At 37.5% G+C, this 14,522-nt stretch overlaps 1 protein-coding gene across 38 annotated transcripts in view; it reads left to right on the top strand.

The window, feature by feature from the left end:
• Positions 1-14,522, top strand: part of CLASP2 (cytoplasmic linker associated protein 2) — a 146,275-nt gene that overhangs the window by 27,544 nt on the left and 104,209 nt on the right. For all 38 annotated transcript variants that reach the window (XM_042043790.1, XM_042043796.1, XM_042043793.1 and 35 more), the window contains exons 4-7: positions 985-1,076; positions 1,412-1,487; positions 2,959-3,056; positions 10,267-10,337. In XM_042043790.1, coding sequence (XP_041899724.1) covers positions 985-1,076; positions 1,412-1,487; positions 2,959-3,056; positions 10,267-10,337 — 337 coding nt within the window. The remainder of the gene's footprint in view (positions 1-984; positions 1,077-1,411; positions 1,488-2,958; positions 3,057-10,266; positions 10,338-14,522) is intronic.

The raw sequence follows: 14,522 nt of genomic DNA, 5'->3' as shown, positions 1-14,522 counted from the left end.
CCCCAGAAAGCCGATTGCAATAATTAGTATGTAATACATTTTAGCAGCTTTGTGTGGCGTCACTGTAGGTTGCAGTTGCAGCACTCCGGGGTGCAGTTGGCAGGAGGGAGGTGCCTGGGCTGCAAAGTGTGCTGCTCCTGGCGGTGTGCAGCCATCCATCGCTAGGCAACGCTGCCCGGATGCTGGCTGGGCTGCAATGGCAGTGCTGCAGCTGGGGCGAGTTGCAGGCTGAAGCCTGTGCATCTGCTCCCAAGGAGAACCCCCCGGCTCCTCAGCTCCATGTTTGCGCTTCCAATGCCCTGATATGCAGCTAGAGCACGGCAAGGAGATGGAAAGGTAATGGGATAAAGCCAGGAGGCAGAGAGCCAGGGCAGGCAGAGAAAAACAAGTGCGCAAGGAGGTGAAGGAGGGTTTAGCGAGCCAGGGGATCGTACCACAGGAAGTGGCACCAGCACCGAGAGGAGAACCGAAAGCAGAACAAAAATGGAAGTACAGGAATTAGAGCGAGTGGGCAAGAAATAATAAAAAAATGAAGAAATAGATCTAAAGCAAAAGTAAGGGGGAAGTGGGACAGCAGGAGTATGGATAAGGACAAGCTAAAATGGATGTGAGGAAATTTTGGCAGGCAAACAGAATATGAAGCAAAAAGAGTGTAGTAACTTCTGCTTCAGTCAGTAGTTTGTAATGTTAATATTTGTTTTGTGTGCATTAACTGTAACAATCCTGTATGTTTTAAGAGCTGTTTCTCAAACAAGGAAAACACTCAGCTGGATTGCTGAAGGACTTTTTTTAGGAATTGGTTTTGGCATAGAATTAATCTGTGTTGTGTTCCATATTGTGCATTTCAAAAGTTAATTTTATCGCTTTTCCAATGGACTTGTCTTCTGTTATTTTTTTGCAACTATTATGAATGTAATTATATGGAATAGAATTACATTGTATTGTACTCCAGGTAATTAAAGACCATTATTTCTGCTTTTATAGTACATTTGGGAACGCCTTGCTGTTGGTTTTAAACACAAGAATTACCGATCCCGAGAAGGAGTGTGTTTGTGTCTTGTTGCTACCTTAAACATGTAAGCTTTTTGTTTCTATGGAGATGTAATGGTTCTATCCTTCTTTTGAATGTCATTTTTCTCTGAAAGTAATTCTTTAGGGAGTCTGGTTCAATTAAATTAATACATGGGAAAAATCAAACAACTTAACTAGTGGGCTTTCTGAAAGAAAGACTAAAGCTACAGAATTCTTATCTTATTTAGAAGTAGATGAAGGACTAGTAAGAGAGGGTCAGAGCTTGATTGATGTCAGTTTGTATTCTATAAAAGCTAAGCCAAAAGTTCACTTCTGCAAGAATTATTTTCTGTTTTTTCTTAAAAAATATGCTACTTTTTTTTTTTTTTTTTTTGTTTAGTTACGGTGCACAACCATTAGTCCTCAGCAAGTTGGTACCACATCTGTGTATAGCATTTGGTGACTCCAACAGTCAGGTAAGGATTTCAGTACTTACTGGCCCTTGAACAACTACACTTTGACAGAGCAGTGAAAGCAAAATAAATATAAGCATTTAAAGAAAAGCTGGTAAGAGTGCTTGTGTACAGCAGATCATTATTTTCTACTATGAGAAGTAAACCCGATTTCTTCTTTATCAGTCCATCCACTGGAAGATGGAAGTAGAGTTGCAAAGGCAGCAATATCATGATGTACTGGTCCCTTTAGTTTTGTCTTCAGAAGAAGAAACTAGTAATTACTGAAAGTAGTTGTTTCTTACAGAGGATGTTGAAAAGAAATAAATAAAAAAATGAAGTTATTGACACAAAAAATTACCTCCAGAAGCAGCCCTTATATGAAACCTGCGATAGATTGCCAAATTTGCTGAAGATAACATTATTATGTGTAATTATTTTCTCATTGGAACCCAAATGGTATTTGAGAGCATGGAAGGACTGTCGTTAAAATCATTAAAGTAAGCAAAAACATCTACAGTGAAAATCAAGATGCAGTGACATCTGAACTTCAGAAAATCTTCCAGTGGAAATGGTTAAAATATCTTGATTTATCTGAAGTTGTGTTTGGGGGAAAAGACTATGAATACAGTAACAGAGAAGATAGCATTGGTAGGAGCTGGGTTTATAAACAGGATTGGTCTTTAAGCTTAATTTCTGAATGCAGCAAAGTTCTTGTCTCCTCTGTATAGCATAGCATTGTTCTGTTCTAGCAAAATTCTGTTGAGAAGTTGTCCTTTTTGCTGATCATTAGTAAAGATGTAGTTCACATCTTGCTAGGGCAGTTATGTGTTTAGTTTGAACTGCTGCAAAGAACAATACTGAAGTCATTCCGGACATTCTTTTTAGAGAATAACGGCATTTACTAAAATGGCATTTTTGGCAGTCTTTATTGTGATGACTGTGGTTTAAAATTTTTAAAGAGGCACTCCATCTCCTTGTTTTTACTGTTCTTTCTGCTTCTACCATCCTGCCTTATTTCCGTTCTTGTGCTGATGCCATGCCACCTGATTCCAATTGAAATAAAGAGAGAAGAAAATGCTGGTCCATTCTTGTGGGCAGCCTTAGTTTTCCAGAAGGACTTTGCTGTGTGTAGAAAGTGATGAAAGCAAGATGAAAAGTCAAGACTGAGTGCAGGAGCTAAGTTTTGAAAGTACTGCCTGCTGTGAGCAAGTCCTAGATAAAGCACATTTTTTCCACAAATACTATTCTTATGTCAGACCCAGAAATTCCCTCTAAAGCTGTTATTTCTAGGATTTTTTACCACGTGGGGATGCTGTAACTTGGAACAAATGCCATCGTGTTTGAACAGTTGTATTTCCGTTCCTTTTCATCCTCACTATTTCAACTGAGTTGGCATGCAGGGCTATAGACACTCTTAAGATTAGAGGTCTGTCAGCAAATGTCGTTTTGGTTTCTGTAACACTGGAATTAACAATTTAAACTGTGTTCACAGGTGAGAGATGCTGCCATACTAGCCATTGTAGAGGTTTACAGACATGTGGGAGAGAAAGTACGAATAGATCTTACGAAGAGAGGAATTCCTCCTGGAAGGTGAGCTAGCTGTTTTGATTTTGTAATTCTGAGCCATTTAAGTTTTACTGTTTGTTATCTGAACTTTAAACTCAGTAAAAATTTTGTTTTAAAATTACTGTAATTTTTATTTTATATTCCAGTTAGTTTTGCTTTCAATATGATGTTACTAGAGTTCCTGTGTTGTATGTAGATTAGTTTATATGAAATAAAGCTAGCCATTATTTTTTTTCTACCTTTGATTAATTAAGAAAGCTAGACAGAGGTTGAAATTGTACTTAGTGGGAAAGGCTGTTTATTCCATAAAATCTTTAAAAATCCTTGTTAAAGCAATTTATACTTTTTGAAATGTGTTAACCCCTTATATACTAACATACCGCTTTACCATCACTTTTATCTCATTTCTTGATTTTGATAAAGCTGAATATATCTATTACTTGATGTCGGAGAGAATGTTAGATAAGTCCCTTATCAAACCCCTCTAAAAAACTAAGAGCCCTAGTTTTTAATGGTCATTTGTAGGATAGCAAAATACAGCTTGATAATAGATCAAAATATGTATTCAGCTCTGGGGCCCCCAACATGAGAAGGACATTGACCTGTTAGTCCAGGGGAGAGCCACTAAACTGATTAGGGTGCTGCAGCACCTCTGCTATGAAAACAGGCTGATTGTTTAGCTTGGAGAAGAGAAGGCTCTTAGAGCACATTCCAGTACCTAAATAGGTAGGAGAGCTGGAGAGGGACTTCTTCCAAGGATGTGGTAGGACCAGGGGTGAGGGCTTTCAACTGAAGAGGGCAGGTTTGGGTTACATATTAGGAAGCAATTCTTTACTGTGAGGGTGGTAAGACACTGGAACAGGTTACCCAGTGAGGCTGTGAATGCCCTGTCCCTGGCAGTGTTCAAGGTGAGCTTGGATGGGGCTTTGAGGAACTTGCTCTAATGAAAGTTGTCCCAGCCCATGACAGAGGGGTTGGAACTGGGTGATCCAAAACCATTCTACAATTCTATGGAAGCATTGTAGGAGAAGGGTGTTGAATTTATTGTTTTACATTCCAGGCAGAGTTCAGCCTGTTTAGACAAAAGTTTACCCTGCCTATGAGAATGAGAAGTTGTACACATTCTCTTCTATCCTGTAGAATAGAATTCTAAAGAATTCTATAGAATATAGTCATGCTTTTAGACTAGTAATGGATTATATGGTTACCACAGAAGTTTAAGCCATATTATTACTACAATTCTGAAAATTGAGTTTCCTAGCAAATAAGGGGAACATATCAGAGATCTTTCTTGCATTAAGATAGGGCCTTGGACGTCTTTTGGACGTCTTTTGGAACAGAGAATAAAAGAGTGCAGATAGCACAGCATTTTTGCAATGAATGTTGGGTCTGACTGTAAGTTTAGGTTCAGGACTCACCGTTTACAATTCCATGTGATACAAGCTGAGCACATCTTGGGATCCAAATAGGATTAAACACCATAGGTGCTTTGTATCCTCAGGACAATCAACAGCTTCTAATTTAGTTGCAGTAGGTGCCAAGTTGTTGTTTCTACTGTCTGAATCAGCTGCATACAAAATTCCCCCTGATCTGAAAGCAAGCATGGTTGTATAATTTGCATTTACATAAAAAAGCAAGACTCTACTTGGTGCATGTTAAATGGGCTGTTGCTACTAAATCTCCAGCAGTTTTGCACCTGATAGTCAGGACTAGGGTAAAATAGTATGTGAGCTGAGTGTCAGTGCTGTGTCCTCTGCAGTAGGTTTCAGGTTGGGATAAGGACAGGAGTTACGATTTGCTTGAGTTAAACATGAGACTGCTAGTCTCTGTCCCATCCAACCCTGACAGAAAGCAGAGCTCCTGGAGTCCCTTCTTACTCCTTCACAGAACTAAGAAGGCGTTTGACAAAGCTCAGGAAAGACAGATTAACTGTATGGTAGCTTAGACTGTTGTTTCTTCAGAGGCAGACCTAATTTAAGACATATCTTCCCCAGTGCCTGTCAGAGGTTTCCCTTTGCTTAGATGCAGTAAAATTTTCATGTGGTTATGCAGGAGCTATGATCTGTGGGAAAAAAGCCTTCCATGTAGAGTATCATCATTATTTTGAGGGGAATCTGTGCTCATGTTTGTGTGTCTGGGTAGGTTTTAAGGGTTTTAAGTATTACAGATAATCTGTAGTTCAGACACGGCTGCTTTCAGTTGTTGAGTTCAGCCTTAAAGAACTGCATTGCAGCTCCTTCACTGTAAGTCAATGCATTAAAAATTACGTCTAAACTTAAACATTAGCAGAAAAACCTATTACTTCAGTGTTCGGTGCACACATGAATCAATAGAATGTAGGATTGTTTAGTTTGCATAACAAACTACACATTAGAGAGTTGTGTGTTGCTGCTTGAATGCACTCTATCCTAAAGCACTGAAAATAAGAGCTCCTGTCTGCTAAAAGGAAAGCAGGAAAGTTAATCAAGCATTGTTTTGAGAAATTGTTCAACTTCCTTAAATATGCAAATGGTATATACATGTTGTGTCTATACAAAGCCAAATACAGTCAGTAATTTAATAATAGTAGGCTTAAAAGGTTTTGTAATCTGCATCTGGTAGGGTTTGCCTTTGTGGAAAATACTGGATTTTCTAGAGGGCTTTACTTGACCTGTCAAAATCTAGGTAATGAATAAATTATGGGATCTTACTTTTGTAGTTCAATTCTACTTACTTACTATTTATTTTTCTTCAGTGCATTTCTCTTCTTTACTGAGATTAATTGGTGATACCTTAATAGGTATTAATTTATATAAACAAATATAAATTTGTTTATAAATAAAATCAGTGTATTCCTCTTTCTATTTGTTATTTTTCAACTTAGAAATCTCAGAGTATTATTGTGCTTTTTGCTTGAAGCACATTCCTTTTTCAGAAAAATCAGTATCAAGTCAGTGGCTGGAAATTTGGATGTTGTTTTCTGTTTTGTTGAATTGCTGCCAGAGAGGTTTGACAGTCTTTAGTGTCAGACCTGAAAGTAGTGTTAATATATTTGTGAATACTGAAAGTGGATGTTGTATTTATTGTTCAGTGAGCCAAGAATAGTGAAGAGGTTTTGTTCTCTGTGGGACAAATCGAATGTTTTACAGTATGGAATCTGTGTGGCTGATCTTCCCTGAACGGAAATAGTGTACGTGGCTCTGGATAGCAGTTACTTAGTCTGAGTGTTAGAAGCTTTTATCTTTGAGGAATTAATCTGACAAATTTCCCCCCTGTTGCTTGAGAAACAGAAATGTATAAAACCAGTGATTTGTTTAGTTCTTACGTCTAGGGCCACAGCTTCATATCCTAAAATGTTGAAGCATATTGCAGTATGCATTATGCATTTCTAAATACCACATTTTATGTGGTATGCACATTCTGCTTATCTGTCTAGCTCAAGCTGTAGATGAGGTCCATCTGTGTGTCCAGATGTGGACACATGCCTTCAAGATTTTTTTTTTTTTTTTTTTTTCTTGGCTTGGAAGGGGGGAATATGGAGAGTTTCAGATGGGCCATTTCCTGCTTTAGACTCAGTTTGGACATAAACAACAGACTAGTTACCACCATTCTTCTTCTTTATCTTTCTGCTATTGATAGGGGAGTGGTGCTCTTTTGCCTCTTCATCACAAGGACCACACTTTTAGGTATCCCCCTCTGCCTGCCATACAAACAGTTGAACACCATCAAGCATGGTCATGAGTAACAGCTTTTCAGTCTGAAGTGTTGCGCACATTCTGTGGAAGCACCCGTGTTTCCATATGTGTGCATGTCAGCTCAAGCTGTGTCGTAGAAGGGTACATATTCCTCTTACTGACCATCCTCACCACAGTATGTTAATACTTTGATAGAGACCTGTTGCCTGCTGGAGGAGAGGGTTTGGCAGGTTGCCAGGAGCCCCCATTTAAAGCGCTACAACTTCATGCATTCATTCATTCATTCACTGACAGCCCCTCTAGAAGAACCTGCTGTCCCAAACACATGGTTTTTGTCAATGGCGATTTTTCCGTCTGTATGAGAAGTTGCAGAAGACCTGTCTATGCCTTTTTGGGAAAAGAAGATAATATTTCTGTCCACCAGTGACATGTAGTGACTTCAATGATTGATTATGATTGCCACATCCAGAGTTGGGCTTGCAGATATGAGATGAAGGAGTAAATAATGCTGCTCTTCTCAAAGAACATTCCTTTTTGCCAGTAAAACTGGTCTTGGTCCAGCCCTGTAGAATTTCTTGGGTTCCTCTTGGCAGGCTCTCTTTTGCCAGGAGCTGAACCTTCTGTAAACATTCTTAAATTGACTGTGGTTGCAATAATTTTAGAGACTCTAGCCCATGCTGCCTTGCTGCCCGTGACTGTGTGAAGAAATATGAGAAGAGAAGAAGGTAGCAAGAAGAGCAGGGTGGGAGGAGAGGGAGGGAGAAACTTGTTGTGAGAGACTTTGCAAAGTAGTAGTTAAAGATGCTGTAAGCTGTTCTAAAGAGAGGGTTGATTCTGCAGTAGTGCTTTACCACATTGGCAGCTGTGTTATAATGGACTCCTCTGTTGTTGTTGCAATTATGACAAATACTGTAGAGTGTGCCTCTGGTCATAAAGACATGCTTTGAAAGTTTGAGGAGTGGCAGTATTGTGTGTTGCTCTCCAGCCTGCAACACTGACAACATAGCGTCCAGTGCTGACAGACACCATTTTTTTATTGTTCATAGTTAATACCTTATCAAGTATTTTGTCCAGAGTGAGAGGCAACATGTATATTATTATAACATATTTTATAAGGAAGCATTTAGGTTTTAGCTGCTGTTTAAAACACTCAGGAAAGCATTTTTGAAAAGAAAGTTCAAAAGAGCAGAAAATCTTTTTTTTTATTCTGCATGCTCTAAAATGTTTGTGCCAAGTGGATAACATCAGCTTTACAGGATTTAAAAATTAAAGTGAAATTTTAGAGCAAATCTGTTAATCTCTCTAGGCATATTCAGTTTCTCTCGGAATGACAGTTTCAGCCTTTCAGATGTAGTGTTAAGTCTTCCTCATTAACTAGGTGAACTGCTAATGCAGTGTTTGCTATGGAATCCAGCACTGTTGAGGGGAGCTCACAATCCCTGGTAAACACAAACATATGAGGCAAACACATTAACTTCTTGTTATGAAAGCAAGATGGCCTAATGCATTATTATATGTATTGATTCTCGTGTAAACTTCTCGATTTGTACGGTTGAAAGCAAGCAGCATGTAAATGGTATTTCACACGTCATTAGTAAATTCTAGTACCCAAAAAACATTTCATTTCAAAAGTTTTACTTTTTCAAGCCTAAGTGCAGAAAAACCCATTTTGGTAGATACTGCCTTTGGTTTGCAAATTGATCTTTTCATTAAAAGACTTGAGGTTTAATAGTAAAGTAGTGACATTTGTGAATTGCTGCCATTTCAGACATTTTGCTGTGGCAGCAGTGGTTGTAAATGCAATGGTGGTGCAAAAGGGAGAGGATAATAGGTTCCAGAGACAAGCTGGCAAGTATCCTAGGGAAAGATTAAGGAAACTACTACTGAGCTACATATAGTTTTGAGATAAGTTGAGATGATGGAATAACTGCTGGTTTGTGTTACGGGTTATTGACTTAAATGATTAACGGGGGGTTTGGGGTGTGGTTTTTTAGATGCTTGCAGTAGAGTAGGCCTTTTTGTGGGGATCCATATAGTTCTTGTTGTGGGCTGGCTAAGTCCAGGACAGATTTGCTCAGTAGCAGATTGCTTTGAAGTGTTTGGAAAGTAAAAGTAATGCATAGTGAGAGTCCTAAATTTTTGGAATGGGAGTGGGGGAAGGCTCAAACTTTCTATACTGTTGTCTGTCTGTATTTCATTATTTTATCACATTCTTCATTGTTAGTGAAATGGACATGCAATCTCAGAGAATGTAGACTATGCAGTGAAAGTGCACAGCCTCTCTACATGGATCATTGAGTAAAAGTGGTGTGTGCATAACGAAATGTTGAAGTGAAATCTTTGTGTGTCCTTGACTTTTCTCCTTGTGAGAATTTTCATACCCAGGCGTAGTTCTTACCCATTTTTTTTTGGTTTGTCATAAAATAGTTTGGATTGTGAGTTGTAAAGGCAGTCTTTCAGTGCAAATTGTTAGCAAATTTTGAATTGGGTAGTATAATCCCTAGTTCTTCTGATGTAACTGAACTGTACCTGTTCAGAGACCTGCAGACTGTCATGTGATTTGTAGTTTATAACTTTGTTCATTTAAAATCAGGATTCAGTCCTGATCGTCCTGGAGCTAAAAATCCCATGTGCATGTTATATATTACCATATTCCAAGTAGTCTAAAAAGCAGAGAAGTCTTTGGAGAAATGCAAGAAAATGTTCTCAATTGTTTACAGCTGAACAATGTATTATGTCAGTACAACTCTATTGCTAATGCATGGGTTATGTTTTTCTGGGAGATACTTCCGCTGCTTTTATTGAATTTTCTGCAGAAGTGATGAGAAAGGGCTGTTGAAGTGTTTTGCCAACTTTATTGCTTGAACACCATTTTTTGCCTTGTGAGACTAGATTGCAAAGCTAGAATTGTGGAATTTTTTGGTTTGGTTTGTTTGGAGTTTTGTTTGTCTGTTTGCTGTTTAAATGTAGCAAAGCATTCACAGTGTATTCTCTACTGTGACAGTTAAAATCAGTGTGCGGGTTGGACACGTTTAAGTGTTTAGTTTATCTTAAGTTTAGAAGAAAGTTTTGTTGTTTGGGTTTTCTTTTTCCCTGTGGAAGTGCTAACTACCACAAAGCTCTTTTCATAACCAAACTGAGGAAATTTTGTGGAAAAAAATCTTTGAGGAAAATTAATAATTGTCTCAGAACAAATTAAATAGTAATCCTTCTTTTTCTTCTAAATGAACATTGCATAGTTCAAACTGTAACCTTTTGTTGTTGAGTAGGAATAAATATGTATATATTGTATATACACCCAATATATGCTATTACTGAAGCTGAACTTTAGAATGTTATTTTTAATCATGCTAATAACAAGTTGACTTAGTTTTCTATGCATTTCTGCGAAGATGCTCAGCTAAAGAGGAATCCTTTAGGAATTGTTTCTTCATACCTTTAATCCCTTGTATATTCTGCATTGCGGCTTCATATAGGCTAATAAACTGATTTCTGTTTTTACCAGTAGCCAGTGGGATTTCAGAGATGTAAAACTACTTTGTTGTTTTTGTTCTTTATAGGTTGCAAACAATCTTTGCAAAATTTGATGAAATAAGAAACTCTGACAATATGATTTTAAGTAGCGTCAGTGGTGAGTATGAAAGATCATATATTTATAATCCGCTTTAGATTAATAAAAAAATAAATATTTAAATACTGGCATTATCAGTGCGAGATGGGTGAATAGAAACACGTAAATGCTAAGAAAATGAGACACTTGGTGAAACAAGCTTGTACTCTTTACTGGAAATATTTGCTGGACTGTGGTCAGAATACAATTGAAAAGGTGTTGAAACTGCATGGAAACAAGCAGTGAATATTTAACGAGTTACAGATGTGTTCAGTATAGGATAGAACAATGCTGCAGAGTGTTGATGCATGGGAACAAAGATCAAATGAACCTTTATCCTATCTTAGTATGTTAGTAAGAGAAAAATGTACTTTAGTGATGGGTGTGTTTGATATGTTCTGTTAAAATGAAGCATCATGATTAATACATTGAGTTTTAAATTATAGAAAAAGGAGACTGCAGGATTCAAAGACACTTAAATGTTGATGTTAAGACTTCATTGAGCTTGAGCTCCTTATTTTTGGTGTATTTCAAGAAAAGAGAACCTGTTACACAGAGGATCCCTGTTGCTTCCTACTGCTTTTTTGCTACAGTATTTTTTAGTATGAAAATTTAATTTAAAACTGTAAATTATGAAAGAAATGTTATGTAACAGCAAAACAAAGGAGGTGCTGTGGCAGTGGCTTTAGCACAGTTGGTTTTGGAAGCTTCATTGTCTTCTGCAAGGAATCCGTGGATCTTGTTTTATCGGGAAGAGTTTCCTCATGTTAATTTGTCTTTCAAAGTAGCTATGTTGATTATGGTCTGCTGTATCGAAGAAGTGTAACTATTCAAGAGTAGAAATATTTTGAGGAATGCGTATAATTCCTCAATGTACTCAAATACATCTTTTTCATTTTTAATTTTCTCAACCTTTTGTTGTTGTTGGGAAAACAGAAGTGACTGTAGGTTCAAAGGAAAGTGTTTTTATAACATTATCTTTGAGGTAGTAAGAGTTTCTATGCTACATTTTGCTTTGAAATAAAACGTTGCTATTCTTGAACACTTAAAAATTTATTTGTAAAAATTTATATTTTTTTAAAAAATCCAAAGCATTCTAATTTGGGGAAAAGTGTTTTACATAAAATGTTTTATGTTCTTTTTGTTTGTAAATTTACTCGTTATGAAAGGGTAAACCATTATCTTTTGCATTTAAAGTTAATACAGCTGTGTTGGTTTCATTGGTTTGAGAGATTCAGAGATGCATTTTACATGTATATTTTTTCTGTTGGTAGTTCTCAGGAGAACAGAGAAAGTCACACAGGGGAATATAGGCATGGAAAAAATTTAAATATATGAAAGTAGATATACCACCTTGCTTGACTAGTTAAGATAGCACTTCTGTCCTTTTTGTCTCTGTTTAAAAGAGTTAACAAAGTTTATTTTTAAGCCGTTTTTATCTCATGGGTAAAACACAGATGTTAATGCTGATCTGTGACAGCATAAACCATGTATTTCATCTTGTAGGTGGCAATTTCTGTGCAAAAGTTACTATAATTCTGTTTTGGTACTGTAAATGACAGAATCTCTCTTAATACGTTGGTTTCAGTATTTTTGCTTGAACCTTGTTCATCTGTTGCTTCCATCTAGGCAGCTTTTTAATGTTATTGAAAAGGTATTCTTCCATTGTTAGTGCTTTATCTTGGCTTTGTGCTTCCTTATTCTCTGAAGGACAATTTGTATTTACTGCTTGCACGTGTAGATTTAAAGTTACTGTTGAATTCCTGTAGCCTTGTTTCCAACTTTTTGTTCAGGAGCTTTATCAAACATCTCTGGATAAAGGCCAAATTTTAGTGGCTAAATACATCTGTTACAGTGTTGAGGATTTTTTTTGTGCTTTGGATATTCTGTTGTAGGGTTTGGGATGGTAGTGGGGGAGTAGGGTTATCTTTCCAAAGTGGGAGGAGGTGGGGGGGGTGAAAAGGGCAAAAACTCTTCAACTGGCTTTAATATAATTAAACTCCATAGTGGGCCTTCTTAACAGCAAAAGGAATGGTTTTTTGCCAGGTGGAGGTACTGTCCTAAGTTGGTTGACTCTACTGATGGGGGTCCTGTTCGGTTTGTGATGGATAGGGAAGAGCTTGCTAATACAACCTTGGAAGATGTCATCTTCGTCATAGTCCTGAGTGATACTGCTGTGGTAGTGAATATTTGGTGTGTTGACCTAGTTTCTGAGAATCCAGAGATGTGACTTAGGATTTTCTCATCAAATAATACTAACATCAGTTGTTCGGTCTTTTTATCCAGCATGTACTTAGGAAGAAGAAAAAGAATGAAGAGTCAAAGCTTGCAGCTTCAAACAACCTGAAGGCAAAAATGTTTTCCGTAGTATATTGATAATCAAAACAAATACATATTTAAAAAAATATGTTTGTACTAACATGATTTAACACCTGAGAGTTTTAAAAAACATTGTGTTGGTATGCTTAGGTATGTGGGAGAAATATAGGTAGCACAAGAAAAGGTCTCCTTCCTGCAGTCTTAGCACACTGGTGGATTTAATATCTTATCCTTTTAGTGTACTAGAGGGGATCTAGCGAGAACAGTCCCTTTAGTCTTGTGTTACTTCTTTCCTTTATTGAATCTGATCTGTGATGGAATGGTAATGAGGAGGAGAAGAACAAGTTACCATTAGAGGCTGACAGATCCTCTTGGAGGGTAGACAAGGTGGAAAGCACATTCAAACACTTACGGATGGAGTAATTGGGGTAGGATGTAACACGGAGTTTCAAGAGCCAGCACATGCAGAGGTACCATATCTAACAAGGGAACTGGACAAGAATCTTAGTGCTTTTGCTTGATGAGAGTGGCTTACAGCCTTAAATAATATCCCACTGCTAGCTTGCCTCTCCAGCTGACCTTTGATTTTCTTTTTCATAATTATTTCCCACCCATCTTCCTTTACTCTCAGGTGTGTATAGTAAAATCAGAGATAATTTCTTTAATGTGAATTATGTGAATGTATGAGCTGCTATGCAAACCTTGGGATTTGTTTACATTCATAATGATGCATATTAAAAGAATCAGATCAGGATGTTTGCCTGTTAAGCAGTATTTTATGTGTGCTGCTGCCCTTTCACTCCACCAGAACTATATGTAGCCTTCCAAACTGGAGAAGATTCTTTAGAGCACCCCCCCATTTTTCAGCAAGTGAATGTTCATTTCTATGGAAACAGAACCGGCAGCCAATCTCAACACTACAAAAGCACTTGTTTCTGCTGCCTGAGATTTGTAAATACTGTTTTCTCTGAGAGAATTCAAGCAGACTTCTGTATCAGATAGTAGTGTCATTATTGAGACGGGGAATTAAAACCAAAGTAGGGAAACTATTAATACGGAGCTCTCTGCTGCACTCAGCAGAATGAGCTGAAGATAAATTGTACATCTCTATTCAACCCGTGCAGTTTTTCCATTTTAATGTTTAATGGCTCAAAGGACTGGCTTTACAAACACAAAATATGACAGGTAGGATATGTGATGTTAGTATTGTGGTGTAGGGGAGCTGTGTTATGGATGATAAAGATGCCGTTGAAATACATGTTCTCCTGGGGGAAAAAAAAAGGGGGTAAATAAAAATCCATAGCACAAGTATGTATCTGTTTTTCCACATTACGCTATTGTTTTTATTTCCCTTTGCTGTTTTCTATTTGGAAATATAGTTACTATGGAGACAGTGACGACATACTCTAATGGAGCTCACCAGTGCGGCACAACATGAATATATATCGTTTGGGAATACTGCTGATAGCTGCTATGATTATTTTATAGAGGTTTTGAGCTGCATGTATTTCTTTGGTTTGCTCAATGCAAGTGGTCAAAATGCAGCCGCATCATTTTCAATTTCAGCTGCTCTTCCTGATGGTTTATCATTTTAAATAGGAAAATTTACTGACAGATGAAGTGTACTTATCAGTTCAAGCCCATTTGGAAGAAAAGGGCCTCAGCAGGCTGGTGCTTCGACAGGTTTTTAAGGAATTTGCATGAGTTTTTTGATTATTACTACAGGGAACTGTGTCTGGCTCCTTGCGTATGCGTGGTTCTCATGCACTGTGCAACAGCATATGCTATTCTGCCTGAGTTTTAAACTTTTCCATTGGCAAGACTAAGTAAATTGGTACAACTTACTTGCTACTCTTTTTTTTTTTTTTTTTTTTTTTTTTTTTTTTA

The sequence above is a fragment of the Corvus kubaryi genome, unplaced genomic scaffold (assembly GCF_017639235.1).
Source record: "Corvus kubaryi isolate FWS band 111438036 unplaced genomic scaffold, C.kubaryi_AGA036_p1.0 37398, whole genome shotgun sequence".
Lineage (NCBI taxonomy): Eukaryota > Metazoa > Chordata > Aves > Passeriformes > Corvidae > Corvus > Corvus kubaryi.
Note: the sequence above shows the minus strand (reverse complement) of the source record. Positions and strands in the feature narration are given on the sequence as shown.